Consider the following 24,952-nt stretch of genomic DNA (forward strand, 5'->3'; position numbering starts at 1 on the left):
TGATTTATATTAAGAAAGCACCATGCAAAAGGTTGTTGTTTGAAGATAGATGTCATACATATATTATCAGATATTCCAATGTAGATTGGGCAGGTTCTCCATCTAATAGGCATTCACCTTCATGATACTGTATCCTTATTGGTGGCAATTTAGTCTTATGGAAAAGTAAGAAGCAAGATGTTATTGCTAGATCAAATGTAGAAGCAGAATAACGTGCTATGAGATTGGCTACCTATGAGCTTGTTTGGTTAAAACAATTGATTTAGAAGTTAAAATTTACGAAGATATCTCAGATGAAGCTTCTTTGTGATAATTAGATAACACTTCATATTTTTTCTAATTTAGTTTTTCATGAAAAGACTAAACATGTAGAGATTGATTATTCGAGAAAAGGTCTTGTTTAGATGTATCACAACAAATTGTGTCAGCTCTAACGATCAACTTGCAGATATTCTCACTAAGTTTCTTCGGGGTCCCTTTATCAAGTTCATTTGTAACAAGCTTGGTACATATGATTTATATGCTCCAGCTTGAAGGGGAGTGTCGAGTTGTACATATTAGGTTAGGATTTCTCTAAAATAGGATTAGGTAATTGTATCATGTTAAAATAGGAATGTATTGATAATTCTTCCTAAATTAGCTTTTAATCTTATATGTAATGATTGTAATTCCTTCTTACGAAATATTGAGAATTACATAATTATTCTTGTGTTTTACAAGTTTGAATCAAAATTTTGAGCACATATCTCTACGCTTAGAATCTTGTGAATGCAAGCTTTCATTGTCATTGACTAATTTCCAAGATCTAATTGACAGAAGCCCTAACAGTCTTCTTTCTATATCACCTCCCATTCGTGCTCTGTATGGATACCAAGACACTGCCTTAAAAGGGTTGGATAATGATCTTTATATAGTCACATGAAGTCTTGGAGGAGCCAACAACGTAGGTATAATTTCTAAACACCCTATGTGTGCTTAACATGTTCATTAATCTATACATTAAAATGAGTATCATAGATAGATTTTAGGATCTTTGATATTTTTAAAAAATTTTAATTCCATTGCGTTGCTGGTTAATGACGCCCTAAAACCCTACACTTAGGTATCTTTCTCATATCAATCTCATTCTTTACATTGGGCACTAGATCCATCGGGTATCTCTCAACAATTCTCGGCCTTAAATTTGAATAAAATTAATTGCAATTTTTATTAAATTCTAAATTGTATTCAACCTACGCATAATCAATTTATGTATATATATTTCTTTTTCCTTTGAAATACAATAAATCTTGAGTCGTATTCAGATGTACGAATTGATAAATTGATGTATAATTCTCTCTAGTTGGAATTCGGGTGTACATAACCAAAATTGATTAAAGTTTGTCATGTTTTCTTTTCTCGTATGTGGAATTTTATTTCAAAATTTATTTGCTTCAGCAAAAAAAGAATTACTTGAAAAATTAAAATCGATGACTATAAAAGGAATTTATAGGTTGATTCTTATATGACGCCCGACCTATTTTTTTGACAAAAATTCCAATCTAGACTTACAACTTAAATGCATCATATTCAAAAGTGCGTGTGATAGTCCCACATGATACCTTTCAAAAGCTTGTCGGTATTTAGGAAGATAGTTTTTTGGCCAAAACATAGGTTGTCATCCAACCAACATCATCACTTAGTATATTAATTTCTCTTTTACAAGCTGATTCTTTGGCAACTTGAGGCCTAATTTTTATCCAAAATCTAATCCAGACTCATAGCCTAAACATATCTCATTTAAGAGCACGTGTAATACTCTCATAGGATACCTTTCAAAAGCATATCGCCATCTTTAGTAAGTAGATTTTCCGATCAAAATATGGTCTATCATCTAACCAGTATCATCACTTAGTATACTAATTTCTTTTTTATATACTGATTCTCGGGCAACTTGCAATCTAGTTTTTAGTTAGAAATCTAATCTAGACTTGCACCTAAACACATTACATTCAATAGCGCATGCAATAGTCCCACAAAGTACTTTTTGGAAGATTATTGGCATCCTTAGTAAGTGGATTTTTCAACCACAACATGGCCTGTTGTCCAACCTAAAATTTCCCTCATTCCCCATTCTTTTCTGGTAGCAATGCCCAACTTGTGTTTCTTTTTCTTTCTTTTTTTCTCTACCAAAATCGAGCATAAACAAATAGTTCTACACTTCTTCTCTTAATCACACCATGCACATTAGAATGCTTATAACCTTAACAAATGAAAGCCATAAGATGCAGTGATGAATCAAAGAATTAAATTCTTGCAAAAGTTGCTTCAGCCTCCATAGAATATAACACATAGGAAGAACTTATGATAGCCCAAGAACTCATGTAAGATTAAGCATCAGGTTCATAAGAACTATGCTGGATTCAAGGAACATAACACAAAAAACATCCTAGGAATTAAAAAAAAAGGGCCAAGATTCAAGTGAATTAAGAGGAGAAGGCATCCCTACTTACTCGAAACTTGCTCCAGCAAAGTTGGTGGTTGTTGGCTTTCCTCTTATTTTCTTTAAGATATTTGTTGCTAAGAAAGATCCATATAACACCCCTTTCCAGAAAAAGATGTCACCAAACTAACTAGTTGAGCATGCTTGACTTTTTAAAACATTTAAAACTCATAAATGAACTTTTATAAAAGCTTTGAATAAACATTATTTATTAATTATAAGAAATGACTAAAATGCCCTTAATTGAAAACATAATCGAAAGCGCACAAAAGATGTCATAACTCAAAACATAACTAGAAAGTAACAATATTAGTAAAATATATAATTAAACTCATATAAGTTGGAATGACAAAAATACCCTTACAACTCTATGCTTGCTGACCTCTACTCATCTCACAATTGTCACGATCACCTATACATGCATATATGAAAATAAGGGAGTTAGTGATAAAACACTTAGTAAGTAGGAGACTCTATTACTAACTTTTACTTATTCACCAAAATGCCCTCGGTCTTAACCCTTAAACTTTTTTATGGATGATATATAATACCTTCTCTAGATATATACCTCTGGAGGAAATACGACCTGAAAAGTCATGCATGGCTAAAGCATTTAATTTAGGACTTGTAATTAATGCATGACCATTCATAAAGTGTGCAAGAAGGTGATGAAATAAATATTAAAATATTCATTAACTGATTTTTAAAACATATTTCTTGAAATTAATAAGAATATTCAATGTGTAAGTTTAACAATGATAACTAAAACTGAGTACCTGAAGTACATAAATATGACAGAAAACTATGAATGATTGTTCTATCCTCGTCTTTATGTAGCTGCTAATTGAATCGATAGATCCTTCGCTTGCCTCGTTACTCACCTCTACCAGCAAAACTTATAAAGGGAACACATGAGTAAAACACTTAGAAAGTAGTGACTTCTCAGCACCTAATATAGATATATAAATTACTAAATTTGGCATCATATCTATAAAGTTGAAAGTGGTCACAACTCGATACCTTGGTGCCTTGACATGACCATCTACAAAAGTTGTTAAGACCCAAGTTGGGTTTGACATATTTGATGCTCTAGTAAAAGCTCAAGATACCTTGTATGTTTCTAACTATCGTGTCTTATGCACATGCCTTATGACTTATTGGGCCAATTAACTAGGACACCCTAATCACATGGAGAACTATCTGGTAGTAGCTCTTTCCCTTACCATATAAACTGATCAAAACTATTATCTAACCATTCGAGGATGGGCTCTACCTTGGGTATATATGTGGTACGTCCCGCTGATCACATAAGGAATAACTAGAAGCTACAACCTTATTATGCACACTTGAACTGAATTTAGTGGCTATATGCCTTAGTGTTAAGTGCATGATACATCTCATGGGTCTGACCCTAATGCTTTCATGATTATTGTTACTTACGTATATAGTTGGTGATTATCTAGATGTGTACCATTATACTTAGGTTTTATGAGTTTTCACTCAAATTTGACTCGATCTAAGTTTATGCCATCATTCATTAAGTTAGACATCTATTCTATGCCTTTCTTGACATATTGATGCTATTGTGCTTCTTTATTCTTCTTTCTTGGTTCTTCCCTTTTCTGCTTGTAACCTAAGGGGTAAAGTTATCTTTTTAATTCTTCTTAAGGGTACACAGTTGTATGTTTATCTTCTCATGTTTGTGTACTTCTTAATAAATTTACATAGGCATTTGCACTTAACACTCAGCCGTGTATAGAACAGGTGCAAACAAGGAGCTACTCTAGCTACACTCTCATGTACGATGAATTATCTGTAGAAGGTTACGTGTCTTCTAATGCATGCTGTCCATTTTTAGGAAGCCATACATAAACATGCATCTCATACCACATAACTGTGCATGTCTCTTCTTAAAACAAGCAATAGATATTTTAAAGATTTTTATTTTTCTAAAGCAATACACAGAGGTGTATAAAGTCATACACGACCATGTGTTGCAATCTAGAAATCATGTCCTAGGATTTCTATGTAGTTTAGACTATAATTCATTGATCATTAAGCATACAACTAATTACAGACAAGTCTTTAGTCATTATTAATTCTAGTTAAATATTAAATCATATGCATCTAAACAATTAACCATATACATACAACGAATGCGATATCATTCAATGGACAATATTTATCTAACTAAATTCATTCAATTATTAAATCACACAACTGATAGTCTGCCTAGATAGTAACCCTCTACACATGCATTTCAAGGTATAAGACATGTTTATCTTTCAAGGTATAAGACATGTTTATCTTTCAAAGTATAACAACGAACATAGTTAGTGACAGAAAGATGATAGGGTATAGATTTTAGCACTTCAAACCCATATTCTCACTCTAACTTTATATAAGGCATGTTATAACCAATCCATACATATTATCACAACATATGATCACATGCATAACCTTAATTTAATAACATATTTCGTTCATGATAAGTTTAGCCAAAAGAGAACCACTTGGTTTCTAACAACAAGTAACTCTCTCACATGGTAACAACGATTTCAGTAATCAACAACAACTCTTCAGGCGACCAAAATGCCTTTCTCTTAGTTATGTTGCGAGTGTGTCAAATATCAGAGAAATTTGCTTTAGTCATGTTTTTATTTTACTTTTTGGACATGATACACGAGCGTGTATTGACTATACATGATCATGTATCATGTTACATGATTAAGGCAACTGCCAATTTTTTCATAATCACAATCTTATATATAATTTGAATTTTACTGACAATACACGACAGTTATAACATTAATAATCTAATTACATAATTTAAAGGTAAGGGAAAAAACTAAAATGTCTTTAGGCTTACTTATGAGTGTTACATGATCAGACCCAATCGAATACAGAGATTTGACACTTTGGTCATGTGAGCTATCTCTCTATTCACTACACCAACTATATCTTAATTGGGCTCTATTGCGAGCAAGTATTCTGCTACAAGTCTAGTGTCTTACTACAGATGGTGAAAGGAATATATACTCATAATGCCTCCTTGTAGCAATCCTATGACGTCTTGCATACATGTATCTTAAGTCTTTACTTAACTTAGCTCGCTTTCTTTTCCACCTAATATATATATATATATATATATATATATATATATATATATATATATATATATATATTTCATGTTGTACTATCACATAACTTTTAGACATGTATGATACTACTACATATCTGGGATATTTGTACTATCACTCAAGACAGCTCTTAAATCTCTAGCTTAATTCCTTTACTATTTTCTTCCTTCAACCTTGAATACATGGACGTATGGCTCTTGACACATGAGAGCGTGTCCCTTCTTCCTCACACATAATCATCCTTTCTTGTGATCTTTATCCTTGTGTTATTATTTCTATATACACAGAAGTGTGCCTTTTTAGATAATTATTTCACTTTCTTTTCCTACTCTAATTTTAACCATATACTTTTTAGAGGTATTCTGGTCATTTCACCTTACACATGATCATATCAGTGCTATACATGAGAAGTCTATGTGTCTTGGTTGACCACTTACTAGCTAATGACATTCAATGATCATCAGTACTCTAGAAAAAATATACCATATGGCCACGTTGAGTCCATAATGCAGAAAACATCGAGTTTCAATCCCTAATTTGGTCTCTATGAAAACCCTTCTCTTCCAACACTAATAATGCATCACTCTCCTGATTTCTCATTCTAAAAAGACCATTTAGAAACACGTATTCTTTTTAGAACTAAAATATGGCTATTATCGCATTAATAACTATATGTATAACAATGACATCCAATCAACATTGTTGGCACAAGTAACCATTATCTTATCCTTATCATGTCAATACATAATCAACATAATTAGGAGCCTCACATATGCCAATTAAAATTGATCAAGGCAATAAACACAACCAATCATAATTAAACGCAATCAAAATCCATAAGAAACCCGTAATGAAACACATGCCAATCACTTTTTTTATTGATTTCATTAATTCAGACATAATATAATACTTCACTTTTATAACAATTAGGATAAAAAAGTAGGTCCTACTTACCTTTATTTTGTTGTAGATCACACGAGTGAACCCTCTTCTCTTAAGATTTTCTTTTTTCCATGTTGCCAAAATTTTGCTGCTAGACTTCATAAGAAAGTTGAATGATCAACCTCACAACTCTCTTTTTTTTAAGCAATTTTGTGCATTTTAAGGTTGGGAAATAATATCCCTAAAACACAGTGAATGTTTCGTGAATAAACTAGATTTGCATAATGTCACACACAAGTGTGCATCTTCCTATACATAATTATGTGTCACATAATTTAAATTTTATGTGGGATCCTTTTATCTGATTGATGTACAATGATGAACAGGCATGACCTTACTATGCAATACCGTGTGTCACTGAAAACTCATATTTTCACTTTCAATTCACATTGACTCATACATATATTAAATTAACTCACACAGAAAGACTATTTGGCCCTAAAAAATACCTACGCGTGTTACAATTTCTTCCCTTTATTGGAATTCCATCCCTACAATTCATTGGAAATAACTTGAGATGCTTATCTCTCATGGTCTGCTTTATCTCCTAGGTAGCTTTCTCCAGCTTATAATTCCTCCACAACATATTAACCAAGGGAATCTATTAGTTTCTTAGCTGTTTGATCCTTCTATCTAGAATCTGAATTGATCTCTTATCATAACTCAAGTCTTTTGATAGTTGAATCTCATTAGTCCTTAACACATGGGAAAGATCACTAATATACTTACACAATGATGAAACATGAAACATGTCATGAATGTGATTCATGCTTACAAGTAACACAAGCCTATAAGCTACCTTACCGAGTTGCCCCGCATTCTTATATGGGTCGATATACCTAAAAGCTAATTTTTCTTTTCTCTCGAATCTCATCATATACTGAAAAGGGGCTATTTTGATAAAAACTTTATCATCGATACTAAACTCTAGGTTTCAATGTCTCTGATCAATATAACTCTTTTGTCAATCTTGGGCTTGTTCTATTCTTTATTGGATCAGCTGGACATCATGAATCATTTTCTAAGTCAATTCTGATCTAAGAGACTAAACCAAGACATCTCTTTCACCTAACTTATCCTAATGTAAAGGAGAATGACACCTCTTACCATATAGTGCCTTATAGGGTGTCATTTGAATCATCACCTAACAAATGTTAGTATAGGCAAACTCCACTAAAGGCAACGTTTTAACCAAACTTACCCTATACTCCAAATGGTAGGTTCTTAACATGTCCTCTGACAATTGGTTGGTCCTCTTAGTCTAACCATTTGTCTATAGGTGATAGGTTTTACTAAATACCAAATTAATGCCCAATGATCTGTGTAAACTCCTCTAAAAAACTGACACAAATCTCGTCTTTATCTGATACTATGGTCTTGGGCATACCATACAATTTGATAATCTCTCGAACATATAACTTCCTTAGCTAATCTATAAGGGCGATGTCTTTAATAGGTAGGAAATACACTAGTTTGGTTAATCTGTTGATTATTACCCATAGTGCATTAAAATCACATTAAACCCTAATAATAAAGTCCATGAAAATATGTTCCTATTTTCACTTGGGTACACTTAGAGGCTATAGTAATCTGATAGTCTTTGGTGTTCAACTTTACTTTACTATCAGGTAAGACACTTGGCCATGTACTCACCCACATCTCTCTTTATATTGAACCACCAAAAAATCCTCAAATCTTGGTACATCTTTACACCTTTAGGATCTTAAGGACATTATCTACCAATTGGAAATCTGTCTCGAGACCATTTTGAATCTTTGGCTTTTCTACTTACACCAATCATCCTATACCTGAGCTGCCTTGATCTTCTCCATCAACGTGGATTTGATCTCTAATTTAGCTAGAACCCTAACAATAAACTTAATCTATTCACAATTTAGACCTATCTGAATCTCATTATGATTTGTTAACTTTGATAAAAAAACACTTTTCTATTGAGGGTGTGTTACTACATTTACCTTGCCTAGTTGATAATTAAGATCTATCTGAACCTCACTCTTAATTGTCAACTTTGATAAAAAACATATTTCTGTTGAGGGGGTTTACTATTACATTTACTTTGTCCAAGTGATAATTAATATCATAGTCATACTTCTTCACTAGCACAAGTTATCTCCCCTGTCTCAAATTAAACTCTTTCTAAGTGAAGAAATATTTAGGGCTTTCATGATCGGTGTATATATTACATCTTACCTCATATAAGTAGTACCTCTAAATCTTAAGGATAAACATTACTACTACTAACTCCAAGTCATAAGTAGGTTATTTGGTCTCGAAATCTTTCATCTATTTAGAGGCATATGTTATCACCTTGTCTTACTATATCAATATTGCCCTCAAACCACTGTACGATGCATTGGTGTAAAGATCATACTCGACCTTCTCCTTTGGAAAGACCAATACTGGAGCAAAATTCAATCTTTTTTTCAACTCTTGTAAACTCCCTCATAAGAATTTAACTACTAAAACTGAGTTTCCTTTTTAGTAAGAGTCATGAGAGGTCTTGCTAGCTTGGTAAACCCCTTAACAAATATTCTATAGTAGCCTACCAAACCCAGAAAACTGTAGACCTATTTGACTGTCTTTAGTTTCTACTAATCTAACACTACCTCAATCTTTCTTAGTTCCATTGATATACCTTATGCTCAAACCACATACCCTAGGAATGCTACTTTATCTAGCCATAATTCACACTTGGAGAACTTGTATATAGTTGCTTTTCTCTTAACCTTTGTAAAGTAAACCTTAGATGTAACTCATGCTTCTCATGACTCCTAGAGTACACCAAAATGCGATCGATGAAAACTACTATAAACTTGCCTAAGTGGTCGTGGAATGCTCTGTTAATTAGATCCATAAATATTATAAGGGCATTGGTTAGTTTAAATAACATTACTACAAATTCAAAATAGCTATACCTGGTTCGAAAAATTATCTTGGGTATATCTTATTTAGATACCCTTACTTGATGGTAGCTTGACCTCAAATCTATCTTGAAGAACACACAGTGCCTTTCAACTGATTAAATAGGCTATCTATTTTAGGCATGAAGTACTTGTTCTTCATTGTTACCTTGTTCAACTCTCATTCAGGAGTTAATCCTGGTAACTCTTCTAGGAATACATCTAAAACCCTTAAACAACTGACTTTTCATCAATGCTCAGGCCTGATTTCACTTACCACTTGGGCTACGAAACCTATATACTCCTTAGTTAACATTTTTCTTGCCTTTATCACACTAATTATCATGCTCCTAAGACACTCTTCATTGAACTGAAACTAATCCTCATTCTTAAAGCTGAACCATAATTTCTTACATTGACAATTAATCTTAGTACCATTTCTCCCTATGAAATCCATCCCTAATATCATATCAAAGTATGGTATCTCGAAAAGTATTAGCTCCATAAGAAGTTGTCTTCCTTGTACTTCTATCATTTATCCTATTAACATCTCATTATTTATCACTAATCTACCATCTACTAACTCTATTTGACTGTCTGGGTCATCCTTATTGGCTATACTCCTAATCTCTCTATTAGGCTTTTGGTTACAAAGCAATGAGTAGCACCAAAATCAATCAAAATGTAAATTAGAGTACCAAAGTAAGAAATCTAACTAGTAATTGTTGTTAAATTGTCCTCCATTAGCCCCTGGGTGATGGTGTACACTGTAACAATAGTTTTGCCCATTGCTTAATCAACCTAGATTAGAGCTCTCAGATAGAATTTAGCTATATGACCTGGTTGATGATACCTATAGTAGACAACATACCTGGTTAGTCACTCTTCTGCATGATACCTGTCATATATCTAATGAGCTAGAATCATAAGCCTTTTTTGCTTCTCTTTAGTTGGTTTCTTAGAAGAAAGACCTTTTTAGATCGGGCCACTACTACTGCCTGACTATGGCACTGCAATTAGCATTGTTACTAACACTAAGTTGATTGAGTTAAAGCCTAGTTGTACATCCTTAAAGCCTGACTCAATGTCTCATTATATATCTAGGACAGTTGTGTACTGATCATGATATCTTGGGCTATAGTTGGATCAAGCTTGTATATAGATTTTTCCATCCGCCTAATCTCTGTATTGGCTATCTTAGGGGCATACCTTGCTAAGTGATTGAACTTATTAGAATACTTTTCTATGAAGTCTGTGCTTTGAGTCAAAATGAAGAACTTTTGTGCTCTTATATAAGTCACATCTACCCCTTTGTACTCTACTTTAAACCTTAATGTGAAGTCTAACTAAGATATTTCTAAAATCTTAGTCATCTCTTAGATCAGGTTCCACCATGTGTTAGCATCGGATTTGAAGATATAGATGTAATAACTCTCTTTTGAACTATAATGTCGAAAAGGGCCATAACACTCTCTACCAACTCAGCCACTCCTTAGCTGTAATTGAATCCTTAGCACCATCAAATTTCTAAGGTTGGTGCATACTTAACAAGTTTAAGATAGGATGCAACTAAGCCTTGGCTAGTGTTACTATCAGTGTTGTTGTTGGCACTGAAATCACCTCTACTGATCCTTAAACCTATAACAATGACATCTGAGTTGACTCATTAGCTTGAGCTAGAACACTTCCCTATTCCTTAAACCTAGAACACTTGCTTACGGATTAGGGGCATTATCCCCTCACTCTAGCTCCTCTATGGGTTATTAGTTTAGGTATTTTTGGTATTAGCTCTGGTTCTCCTTATTTTTTTTTTTTTAAAAATCCAGAATTATAAGTTTTCCTAAAACTTAGTAAGTATAAGTAAAATTTTACTTACAGTAATTGACTATGAGTGCAGTCAATGTGGCATGAGAGACTTACATTCTTGTTTAATTTGGCAACACACATACTTTCAAACATCTTTTGGATACAAAAATAATGCTTTCATACTAACTTGTAATGCCCCATCTAGCAGTATTACTTTCTAGAGGAAGATGTAGCCAAACTGAATTCTTGAGCATGCTTGACTTTTCAAAACATTTAAAACTCATAAATGAACTTTTATAAAAGCTTTGAATAAGCATCATTTATTAATTTCTAGGAATGACTAAAATGCCCTTAATCAAAAATATAGTTAGAAGTGTACAAAAGATGTCATAACTAGAAGGGTAAAGGACTATTTCCTACCCAAATTTTAGCTCAATCTAAAAAATATACCTATAGTAGATGATAAGCCCAAACACCCACCCACTTCTAAAATACCGTTAACTTTTCTATTAAATACAAGGGTAAAATCATCATTTAACAATAATATTAAAAATATATAATTTTATCTCATTTTCCCCTTAGATTTTAAAAATTAACATGTAACCCCTATACTTGAACTTTGAAAAGTGACTTCCCCCTCCCTAAATCCTTAATTTTTTCTTCTCTCTCCTTTCGCCCATTAGCTATTGATTTGTTTAGAGATTAAATGATGAGCATTGTCTAGATTTAGACGATGTTCATTATCCTTTACTAGATGACAGAGCATCGTCTATTCTCTAGATTATGTTTGTCATCCATTCTAGATGACTCTTGTCATCTAGATTTGGACAATAGACAATAATCCATTAAGGACAATGTTTGTCATCTAGTCTAGATGACAGAACATCATCTAAAATGGATGATTCTCTATTGTCCAAAATGGATGATGCTCCATTGTCTAGAGATTTAGACAACGAAACATAGTCTAGATCTGGATGATGCTCATAATACATGGATGACAATCGTTGTCCAGAGGATGACCTTTGAACGAAGACTTCTCCATCATTGGTTGGCCATCACTAGAGAAAGTGGCTAAATTTCAAAGGGGAAAAGTGAATTTTTTAAACTTAATTCAAGAGAAAAAATGCTAGTTTTCCAAAATAAAGGGGGAAAATGCTATAAAATTTTAATTATTTTAATATTATTGATAAAATGATGAATTTACCCTTAAACCCTAACAAAAAATATATGGGTATATCGTAACAAAGTAAACATTGGATGGGTATTTGGGTTTTTCATCTGCTATGAGTATATATATTTGCCATTTCAACAAAACTTCGGTGGGAAATTGTTCTTTTCCCTAACTGGAAAGTAACAGTATGCAGTTAAATACATAATTAAACTTATAATACTAATAAAACTCATGTAAGCTATAATGATAGAAATGCCCTTGTAACTCTATGCCCATTGACGTCCACTCGTTCTGTAACCATCACAATCACCTGTACTTGCACACATGAGAGTAGGGAAGTGGTGATAAAACACTTAAGAAGTAGGAGACTCTACTACTAACTTTTACTTATTCCCTAAAATGCCTTTGGTTTTAACCTTTTCTATCTCATTCATCAGGAGTCGACACTAAACTCCCTTGTGGATGATGATAGGTCTTAGGCATCATCTCTATGCTTATACTGTATTCTTAGAAATGTCTAAGATATATGTCATAACTCTTAGGTCCAACTATATCTTGCTCAATCACTAGAATCCTATCTAGTAAAAGCATACTTAACTCGGTGGAAGCATTTGTATCTATAAGCTAAAATTAAATGTGTACTCTAGGTCAATCAAACCAAATCAAATACAAGAATTTCCACCTTGGCTATGTGAGCTATTTCTCTATTCCACTACACCAACTACATCTTAACTAGGCTCTAATGTAACCAAGTACCCTACTGTGGGTCCAGTGTCCTACTACAAATATGCCCTATCGTGGGTGGTGTAGGGAATGTGTACTCACAGTGCCTCCTTGTAGCAATTATATAATGTCTAGCATGCATATATCTTGGGCCTTTACTTAACTTAGCTTACTCTTGCTTCCACCTAAAATATATATATATATATATATATATCTTATATTGTATAATAACATAACTCTTAAGCATGCAAGGTACTACTATGTACTTGGGATGTCTGTACTATCACTCAGGATGACCTTTAAATCTTTAGCCTAGTTCCTTTGATACATGATGGTGTATCTTTTCTTCCTTACACATGGCAATCCTTCTTCATGACTTCTACCCGTGTGTTATTATTTCTATATACATGGGCATGTGCTCTTACTAACACAGATATGTGCCCTTTCAGATAATTATTTCACTTTTTCTCTCTGCTTTCTTCTTGATTGCTTTACTTTTTAAGGGATTATGGTCACTTCACCCTCATATGGTCGTGCTAATGCTATACATAGGAAGTCCACATATCCTAATTGATTGTTCAATGGTTAACAATGTCCAACAGTTATTGGCATGCTAGAAAATCTAAGCTGAATGTTGAGCTTAACATACATGGTCGTGTGTCTCATACCAAACAACTGTGTGTCGAGTCTATAATGCATAAAATGTTGAGTTTTAATCCCTAATTGGGTTTCTATGAAAGTGTTAGGGTAGATGCTCTAGAGTCATTTGTATTTGACATTTATAGATATAATTTTATATTAATCATCAATAAAAAGGTTTATTATGATATGTCTTCTGTTTTGAATTCATTTTGTTTATAAGATACATATTTTAGAGGCATGCAAACTTGGTATATGCATTGAAAGCATTTAGATGTTTTAATGATGATTAAAACATGTCTTGAATGGTGCATAATAAAAATTCTGAATTTTTAAAGCTTTAATTTGGATATGTTAAATGATGTTTTAATGATGATTAAAACATTTAGATGAAGATTATAATGTATGTGATTAAGTGTAATTAAATATGGTCTATATGATGATGGAGCATGGTGAAAGAATAGGCATAATTTGTATGAATATGTCATGAAAGTTTATTGCTTAATTTGATCAAATGGTGAATTTTCACATGTATGTAAACTTGCACTAATGATAAATAGGTGTTAACGATGTGATTTAATATTGACATAAAATTGAATTTTTGAAGGCATGTGAAAAGATGTATATGTCCTTTTGCTAGATTTAATATTAATTAAATGATGATGGTATGCACAAATACCAACTAGCCTTTAACAGTGATTGAGTGTGATGGTTGGCATGAATTAAAATAATGGTAAATATATATTTTTTATATTACATATACCAATTAGCACCTAATGTTGATTAAGTGTGATAACTGATATAATTATTTGATGATAATTTGAAAATTAATAATATTAAATTGCATTGGTATGCATGACATTATGACCTATTATTTGATAAAAGTTATCTAAAATAAATAGTAGAGAATATTTATATATTAAACATTACGCTATTTATAATTGAATCATTGCATTTTAATTACTATTTTAACTAGATCAAATTTTTATAGGTTAATATTTAATTAAATGTGAATAAGTTCATATTTTCTATTAAATATTAGTTTTAGTTGGATGGATGGATTATTTAGGGATGATCATGAGTGTAATTTATCGTTTTCAAAAGTTTATGTAATTGGGTTGCAATATTATTTTATTAAAGGGTTTGTATTAAATAACCTTATTACATTAATTTAATTTAATTATATTTTTTTAGGTATGTATGCATAAGTTTCAAATGTAATTGGAGCACATGGATGAGGGCTCAAAGGCAATTTGTATGGCGATCTGAATGAATACTTGGATGTAAGTGAATAGTTTGCCTTTCAGTTATAATTTTGAAAACCCTATGATCATCCCACCATATTTTATATTATGCATATATGTGATGTATGTATGTCATGCAAATATTAATTAAATTAATTAATAAGTTAAACATAAAATCTCTCTAATTAAAATTATTAAATCTATGTATCCAATCATTAGATAATTAAAATTCTATAACATAAATTATAACATCCCAAAATTCCTATTATGTGAAAGATATGAAATTTATGTCATGAAATTAAATTTATCTTGTTTTTTAATGGTTATTATCATCATGTCCTAGATTTTTATTATGTAAGAACATGATGAAAATACATTTCGGGAAAACATGATGGTTAGGATTTGACTACCCAATAGTACTAGGATTTTTATTATGTGAAGTATCCGAAGTGAAAGACATGAAAAATAAATCGAGTCTTATATAGAGATATAAATGGAAATGGTTTCCTGCTTATTAAATTTAATTAACCAAGATTTCTATTATGTGAGATTAATTACATTTAATAAAAATTTGATTACCCACTAAAAATTGATCTAATAGAATTTTCAGATCATATCTATGAAGAGTTTAGGATTCGAATAAAATAGTGGGAGCTAATGAGTCATATGTTCGATTCACTAATGAAACTTTTTCTCTTTGTAGTATTTTTGTTTAATTATGATACATTCAAAAAAAAAAAGGCCAACAACATACTCCTAAGAATAGTTTTGTCTGTATTGGAATTGAATGATTATCATATAAATTCTATTACTAATAAAAGAATTTGAAATAATACAAACCCCAAGGTTCTATGACACTATAGATTAGGTCATATTAGATAAAAAAGATTAATTCAACTTGAGAAAGTGAGCTTTTAGTTCATGAGGTTATGAACCTTATCCAACGTGTGAATTTTGTCTCTAAAGCAAGATGATCAAATCTCCTTTTAAGAGTAAAAGGAATCGTGCCAAAAAATTATTAGACTTAATACATATAGATGTATGTGGACCATTTAATCACATGGTTAGGGGAGATTTTCACTACTTCATTATCTTTACTAATGATTATTTTTAGTACGAGTATCTACATTTGTTGAAATACAAACTAGAATCTTTTGAAAAAGTTTAAAGAAATCAAAATTGAAGTAAAGAAACAAACTAGAAAGCGTATTAAAATTATGTGATCAGATCATGAAAGAGAATACTTGAGTACAAAATTTTAGGAATTCTTGAAGGACAATGGAATTATTTCCCAAATGACTGCTCTATATACACCTCAACATAATGGTGTATCTGAAAGGAGAAACTGTACTCTATTGGATATTATATGATATGATCAATGGTAAGCTCTAATGACTTGCTAATGCCATTTTAGGATACACCTTCTAGACAGCTATGCATATTTTGATTTGAGTACTGTCAAAATTAGTCCCAAAAACACTATACGAGTTATGGTATTCTAAACGCCTAAATCTCAATTATATGAAAATTTGGGGATGTCTAGCTTATGTCAAACTAATTAAATCAGATAAGCTAGATGTTAGATCAGAGAAGCGTTAATTTATAGGTTATCCTAAAGATAGTTTAAGATATTATTTTTACTTTCCAACTGATCAAAGAATAACAGTGAGTAGAAATGCACACTTTCTCATAAAAGAATTCTCAGAAGAAGGCTATTTAGGAAGAAATGTTAAGCTCGCAAAAGATTCCAGAGAGTCTTAAACTGACATTATTGAAGTTAGATCGTCCATTAAGAAAACCTCAATATTAGATATTGTGATTCCAACACAAAGATCTTTTAGGGTATTTAGACTCAGAATAGATATGATTTTCTTCACGAGTAAGATTTTGAATCTTGCTTAGTAGGAGAAAATGATCATGGTGATGATCATAGAAGCTATGAGGAAGCTATACTAGATATAGATTCAAGTAGATGGCTAAAAACAATGAATTTTGAAGTAGAATCCATGCATGCTAATCAAGTCTAAACACTTGTTAATCCACTGGAAGAAATTATTCCTGTTGGTTGTAAGTGGATTTTCAAGAGAAAGATTGACAAGGATAGATAAGTGAAGACCTATAAGGCATTACTAGTAGTGAAAGGTTATACTCAGAAACAAGGCTTAGATTATGAGAAAACGTTTTCACTTGTGGCTGTGATTAAATCCATTTGAATAATGCTAGTTATTGCATCATACTGTGATTACGAAATATGATAGATGGATGTCAAGACTGCTTTCCTCAATGGATTCATTGAAGAAAACATATATATGGAACAACTAATAGGTTTCGTATCCACCTTTGAAAGATATAAGGTATGCAAGTTACATCAATCCATTTATGGATTGAAGCAAGCTTCCATAAGTTAGAAAATTTGATTCGATGAAATAATCAAATTGTTTGATTTTGAAATGAGTTAGAATGAACCCTGTGTTTACAAATGGGTTAAAGATCATGTTGTAACATTCCTCATACTGCATGTAGATAACATACTATTAATGGGAAATGACATTGGGATGATGAAATACTTAAGAGATGCGACCTATGTCCTTAGAATCTATGTCTATAGAGATAGAATGAAAAAGATAATTGCATTATATAAAAAATTATACATAGAAAAATTATTGAAAATACCTACATGTTTTTAAATTATGTTTCGTTGTTGGTTATCAATGTCCTAAAAAACCTACATGTTTGAGGTAGGATAACGTGATCTCTATCATATGCTCAAGACAAGCATGATGGGTATTAAATGGTCTTGCAAGTTAAGTCTTTGCATATACAATCATATTCAAGAGCTGACTTCAGAAGGTAAGTTGTCCTTTTTGAGTCTTGATCAATTGACATGTGCACTGAGGTGTTGCTTAATCGCTATTTGCCAACTACCATATACAATCATATTCAAGAGCCGACTTCAAAGAGGACATTTAACCCGTGCACAGCAGAATATATATCAACCAAAAGTTAAAAACATATATGAAAATTTAAAAGGAATCTTATTGCTATTTAATTTTGATGCTTGGATAATACTATTATGAAAAAGAGTTCAAAATTAACATTAGTTGTTGGTTAATTGGAGCTAATGATCCAATTTTCAATGTTGACCGAAAAACAAATGTTTTGAGTTAATAAATATGCGAGTAAATGCTCTGCCAAATAACAAAGGATTGAGACTAAAAGAGGAATATTTGAAAACAAAAATTATGTTTCATGAAATCACTCTGATGAGGATATTGTCGGTGCTATATAACTTAATCAATTTATAAAGGTCAAAGGACTATTTCCCACCCAAGGTTTAGTGAAAAGAAAGATTTCCACCTATTAACTTTCAAAAACTCAAATACCCACTCATCTATCAATATTCACTATTAGGGTTAAGGATAAAATTATTATTTAGCTAAAAATATTTAAAAAAATTAAAAATTATCACATTTCGCTCCTTAGGTTTAAAAATCTAACAACTTTCCTCCATCTAAGGTTTGAAAATTCATCATTCCCCCCTAGGGTTTGGAATTTTTTTCTAGTTTCTTCCTATGAACTTCTTCGTTGTAGTCTCCATTTTCGTCGATCTCATCCTCCCAGCACTATCTCCTTCATTGACATTCCCTCGTCCTCCAAACATCGTTGATTTCTACCGTTGACGACAAACAATTTTAAAACCCACGAGTAAGTTTTAACCTTGATGACGATCGACAATAGATGATGCTAGAGAGACCAAACGCGGGATGAAAAAGATGCTGGGGAGATGAATTGTGTGACAACGACACTATGGAGACGAATCGTGTGATGAGGACGCTTCTACTCGTGGTTGAGATTCATTGGCCTTTTTTTTGGCCGCTGATGGAAGATGAGTGGGAAAGGCCAACCCTACTTGCCGGAAGAAACTGGAAAAAAATTGTAAACCCTTGGAGGCAATGGCAAATTTTCAAATCTTGGGTGGGGGAAATTGTTAGATTTTTAAACCTAAGTGGCAAAATGTGATAATTTTTTAGTTTTTAAATATTTTTAACTAAATAACAATTTTACCCTTAACTTTAATAGTGAATTTTTACAGATAGATGAGTATTTGAGTTTTAAAAATTAATGAATGGGAATTTATCTCTACACTAAACCTTGGGTGGGACATAGTCCTTTGGCCATTTATAAAACAATAGTTTGTATTTATAGCATTGTCATATGTAAATTAAGAAAATCTTTACCAGTTTTATTTGTATATTTAACTGAAATTAGATAAGATTTTTTATTATTACTATTCTTATAAGGTCTATCAACAACAATTTAAGACGTTTCTCCTCATATCATTTATGTTTTTTTTAAAATTTAAAATTGTAAATATGCACTAATTCTGAAATTAGAAATCAGCATAGATGGTACGTTTAAATCACAAATGATATAAATATCACTTATTCAAACTGTGACTTCATGTTTCATCTACTGAATTTGAATGGAATTCAATTCCCACTTTACTTTCACACCTAAATAGTAGCATTAATGGCATGTTATTAAATAATAATTTATGAAGGTGTTTTCAATAATAAAATTCTGATCTAATTGTAATTAAGAGAATTTTTAAGATATAAATGAAGATAATAATTGTGATTAATTTGATGGTAATTCATACATATGCATGTAAATACTAAATAAATAATAATTTTAAAGAGTAATATACATTATAATTGTGACTTGTTTAAGAGTAATAATAATTCAGACCTGAGCCATTTGTTTGACATTCATAGGGTAACAATCTGAAAGACCACCAGTGTAAGCTCTCTGAGCAACAATTTGATTAAAAGCTTGAGTTGGATGATAAGCATCCCAGAAGATGTATTGGTCTCGGTTAAAGCATGGTATTGCAAAAGGAAGACATGTTATTTGCCCTTTATTCCGCCCAATTCCACAACACCCTCTATCTGTCTCGCTAAATCCTACAAATTCAACCATTATGCCATTGCCATATATGTTTGAATTAAGACTACACAACAAGCTAGCTAGTAATTAAAGATGAGTAGTGTTTCTCACCATAATCATCAGGTCGATTGAGTATGTCAGTAAAAACTCCATAAGTATTGCCAAAGACAAAGGCTGAGGACTTGCTGTAATTGGTGTTGAGTTGATCAACTAGGGAGAGGAGTTTTTTGTTAAATATTTCAACCATATCGTTAATATAAGTTATGCACTTCCCTGGTGGTGCAACTCCGGTGGCTATTTGATTTGGCATGCAACCAAGAGGTCCAACTGCAGCCAATAAGAATTTTCTCAAACCTAAATTGTGTAGCACCTGAACATGATTTAAAACAAAATACCACCATATTAGGTGTTGTTTTACTATAAACAATAGCGGTCCTTAAATGTTTAAAATTTAAATCTAGTTTTTTCCTTTTTTTTTAGTAAGGAATAGAAAATTACTATAACTTTGACAACTCTATAAAAGTTTCTTACCAATACATGGGTAGTGTAATGATTGATGAGAAGATGAGCATAGTCTTGAGCGTTGTAACGAGAGGAGGTATTGGGATATAAAGAGGGAATGAGAAAATTATTTATGTAGTCGTTGCTACCAACATTCATCACAACCAATGATTTTCTCAGCAATTCTTCCGATTTTCTTTCAACCATTTTTCTCTTCAGTTGGCTCAATGTAACTTTAAAATTATCCACCTGCTGACTTAGGCTGAACCTATCTCCCTTTCACACATATGAATAACACAATTATGTTAAGAATTGAAATAAAATCATCGACTTTTATTACCTTTTTTAGTTAAATTATACACATGAACGTTTCTGCATGAAATTTTTTTCTCTTTTTTTTAATAGAAATAATATATTTTGACTCCAAAAAGTTTTTTGATAGGTAGATTAAAAGAGTGCAACAACGTCCAGCGTAGCATTTTGTGTTTGTAATGAATGGCTAGAATTGTTTTCACGTGGTTTCTCAACCTGTTACATGAATCAAGTAAAACGAGATGTGATATATTACAAAGTGAGTAATATAATCCAATCTTGGTTTTACTCCAAACTCTCTCTCTCAACTTCCGTCTTCACAGAATATCAGAGCTTGTTTGACCAACGTCAATAGAGAATTTTCACCCTTCTTAAATCTCAACTACTTGAGAACGGATGAATAATAAAGATCCTGATCTCAGTCTGCAAATCCCTACTTTTTGCAATATTCTCAAGTAGTCAATTTACCCTAAGGAAACTGATATTGTGCACTCAAAGCTTCTAATTAATTGTAATTCCTTCGCAAAATCCAATACAATATCTATAAATAAATAGCCAATTAAACGCACACTTAGAACAAAAATCTATTGAAATCTCAACTTGTGAAACACCACTCTTACATCGAATTTCAAGCACCTTAACTTCACCTATCATTTTATGACTTTCCAACAATCAACCTACATCGAAGTAGTTTTTTCTTCCTGTACTCAACTTTAAAAACAGTGTTGCTCATGAAAATGTTCAGTCTTCATCTCATGAATTCATGCACCCAATGCTCACAAGATCTAAAACCTGTCATCTACCTCATATTAATCCTAAAACACTAAATGTCTCTACCATATTGACAAGCTCTTTTGAAACCAAGAATTATACTGAAGCTTTGGCTGATCCGCACTAGTTTAAGGCAATGCAAGATGAATATTTTGCTTTAGTTAAGAATCATACTTTGAGTATTGTGCCTTCGAATCATACTTGGCTGACCTTCTCACTAAGGCAAATCCTTGTACTACACCCATGGCTATTGGTACTAAGTTGTTAATTTGTCGAAGATAGTGAGTTTTTTGAGAATCCTACTTTATATAGATAAGCCATAGAAGCACTATAGTATTTAACCTTCACCAAACCAGATCTTTCATTTATGGTAAATTAGTTGAGTTAATTCTTAAAAGCTCCTTCTAGGTTACAATTTCACACTTGGCAAAAGAGTGTTAAAGTATATTAAAGGTACTTTACACTGTGGTTTGAGGTTTAAATTAGACTTACTCCTCAAATTAGATGCCTATACAAATGTTGATTGGGTAGGGAATCTAAAAGATAGAAGAACTACTAATGTTTATATATTTTACGTGAAAATAATTTGATTTAATGGAGTTCAAGAAAGCAAAAAGAATATTTTCTTTGTCTTCCATAGAATCGTCTTAGTCAAATGGCTACTAAAATTGCTTGGCCAAGAAATTTGTTTAAAGAATTAACGGTGTCATGGATTAGGAAGGTTGTTGTATGTGTGATAATTAATTAAAGTGCTAGATCACTAGCTTTTAATCTAGCTTTCGATGGTCATAGAAAGGATATTCAGATAGATGCACATTGAGAGAATTAATTGCTAATAATCTATTGGTTGTTCAGTATGTACCTTTCCAAGATTCAATTGGATGATCTCCTGACAAAACCCCTGTCAGCTGCTTAGATTTGTAAACATTAGAACAAAACTTAGTATTCTTGATTGGTTAGAGAGAGGAAAAAAAAACAACTTACTGTAGAAGAAGAACTTGTTATCAAGGAAGGAAGTTTGAACAAGGGGTTATCTCTAGAAGATTCAAGCGAAGTTGGGGCGAAATTTGAGTTGAAGGAAGAATTATATTGAGTTTAAGAGAGGATTATAAAAGATCAGTTGTGTTCAATGAAGGATTCCAGAAATAAAATTGTGTACCTGAGCTGAGTTAATGGTAATAAAAACAATCAACCCACTAATTATATAATTTGTATATTTTTTAATTTTTTAAATAATATCTTTTATATTCCCAATATATAATTTATTAATGTTAAGTGGGGAGTCCAAAAAATTTAATAATTAATAAATATAATCTCATGCATAACCTCAAACGTACCAATAATTATTAATGTTTTTTTAAGTTTTCTAAAATATAATTTTATTTTTATTTTTTTCTAATATCTTTTGGGTTCCCAATATATTGTTTTTTCATCCCTTAAAAATATAGTGTTAATTTTTTTTTAAATTTGAATAATATCGTAGTGGACCAAACTAGAAATATTTATCTTCCTGTTCTAGGAGTAGAAAAATTGAAGAATTTAGTTTAGCGAAACCTAGTTCTCTCAAAACTCATTGCCTGTCAACGGAAGTTAGATCCTACAACATCCATTGTAACATTTTGTGTTTGTTTTTGTTTCTAATGAATGGTTAGGATTGTTTTGGCTCAATTTCATAAGGTTTGTCAGCCTTTAACATGAATTAAGTATAAAAAGTTGCTTATGTATAAATACATAGTGTTGGTTCATATATATTAGAGTTGCATTCGAGCCAAATTAAGTTTGACCATGAGCCAATTCAAGTTTGGCATAATTTCGAGGGCATCAAGGTCGAGTTTGTCAAGCTTCTTTTAAAGTTATTCAAACTTAACTAACTTGATGAGAGTTGAGTTCGAGTTTAGCTACAGTATCGAGTCAAACTAAGTTTTGAACTTGGCTTGATACTATAACTAAGTAAAAAAATTATCAAAACGATATTGTTTTAATTGATTCGTATCGGATTCTCTCAGTTTGCGAGCTTGTTGAGTTGAACACCTCTTAAGCTTAAGTTTGAGTTAGAGATTCAAAATATTTAACTTTCTAACTGAAATTTGAGTTTGAATAAAGTCGATTTGAATATAACCTTAAATTATATAAATATATATATGGCAGATAAAAACTTACCAGACTTCTTCCACTCTCATCAAGTATCCCAGCTGCCGCTGAAGCATAATTTACTCCCTTAAGTATATCTCTTCCGAAAATGATGGTATCTTCGAAAGGTGGAAGAAGAGGAAGACCAACCAAATCTCCTGCATGCCGAATTTCGGTTTTTACCAGTTGGACTAAAAAGAAAACAAATGAAAGGATAACTAAGTGAAAAATTACCAAGAAAATCTATGATGGTCTTTCCATTAGAAAATCTGCCAGTGGGACCTGCGTAGAAATCAATACCATATGGCAAATAATCTGATCTTGCTAATGAACTTAAGTAATTGTTGTTTCCACAGTCGACCAAAGAATCTCCAAACACGAACATGGCTGGAAATTCTTCTGCTTTCACAATGAAATTTTTATTTTTCCATGTGCAAACACACACCAAACCTTGGCTTATAATTAATACAAGTATTTTTTCAACGAAACCCAAAATTAGTTTTCCCATGTCTAGATTTTTTTACCTTTTCTGTTTCGCATTAGAAATGAAAATGGTGATTTGATTGTATAAAATTAAGAAAGTTATACATGTGAGGAGACGTTCCTTTAATTTGCTTTTAGAAAAGCTAAAACGGTCTTGAGTTAGCAGTGGCACTCTTCAGTTTCCTACTTTACGAGCCTCACTTTGCTTTTTCTTCCTCTTTTTCCCTTGTTTTTCTCCTAGGTTTTGGTCAGCAACACGTTGTAACATAATGTCAATCTTTTGTCGATTATTAGGGTTGTTGAAGATTATAAGGCCTCTCATGTGCGTATTTCATTTCATTTAATATATTAAATACAATATTATATATATCTATTTTAAATATCCAAATAGATATATATTTATACGTATTATCACATTATTAGTATTACTTTGTCTTTAATTTAAAATCAGTAATCATATAATAATACACATAAATATATACCTATTCATATATTTGAAACAGTTATACATAATTTTATTAATATATTAATAATATAATACTAAATGAACTATTTCTATTAAAAAATGCATTACAATTTTGTAAAAAGTTTTGTTGATTTTTAATTTAAATTTTTTTGAAGTGGTTCATTTAATTGCAGGAGTGTTTTTGATACTTTTTTTATAAATAAATGTAATATAAATTTATTTTAAAAGAAGAGATGAAATAAACTTGACTTCTGAGAAAATTAATAAATTAATC

The 24,952-nt window shown here is 31.7% G+C and overlaps 1 protein-coding gene across 2 annotated transcripts; it reads right to left on the reverse strand.

The window, feature by feature from the left end:
• Window positions 1–19,684: 19,684 nt before the first annotated feature.
• LOC123194963 (GDSL esterase/lipase At5g08460-like) lies at window positions 19,685–24,272 on the reverse strand. 2 transcript variants are annotated; one of them, XM_044608474.1, is made up of 5 exons: window positions 23,964–24,272; window positions 23,760–23,887; window positions 20,547–20,792; window positions 20,127–20,385; window positions 19,685–20,032 (listed from the first exon to the last, which is right to left on the reverse strand). In XM_044608474.1, the coding sequence occupies exons 1-5, from the start codon at window positions 24,235–24,237 to the stop codon at window positions 19,812–19,814; spliced, it is 1,128 nt and encodes a 375-aa protein (XP_044464409.1). In that variant the 5' UTR covers window positions 24,238–24,272; the 3' UTR covers window positions 19,685–19,811. The 2 variants fall into 2 exon arrangements, with proteins under 2 accessions (XP_044464409.1, XP_044464415.1); XM_044608480.1 differs by having other exon boundaries at window positions 19,841–20,025.
• Between the last annotated feature and the right edge of the window lie 680 nt (window positions 24,273–24,952).

This window comes from Mangifera indica, chromosome 1, assembly GCF_011075055.1.
Source record: "Mangifera indica cultivar Alphonso chromosome 1, CATAS_Mindica_2.1, whole genome shotgun sequence".
In the NCBI taxonomy this organism is placed as follows: Eukaryota; Viridiplantae; Streptophyta; class Magnoliopsida; order Sapindales; family Anacardiaceae; genus Mangifera; species Mangifera indica.

Bases quoted from the DNA above. Each gene is read 5' to 3' on its own strand.
- LOC123194963 (XM_044608474.1), bottom strand. From the start codon at position 24,237: ATGGGAAAACTAATTTTGGGTTTCGTTGAAAAAATACTTGTATTAATT. The intron at 20,793-23,759 runs GTAAGTTTTTAT...TATGTGTGAAAG, and splicing joins ATGAGAGTGGAAGAAGTCTG to GGAGATAGGTTCAGCCTAAG. The intron at 20,386-20,546 runs GTAAGAAACTTT...AATCATGTTCAG, and splicing joins ATTACACTACCCATGTATTG to GTGCTACACAATTTAGGTTT.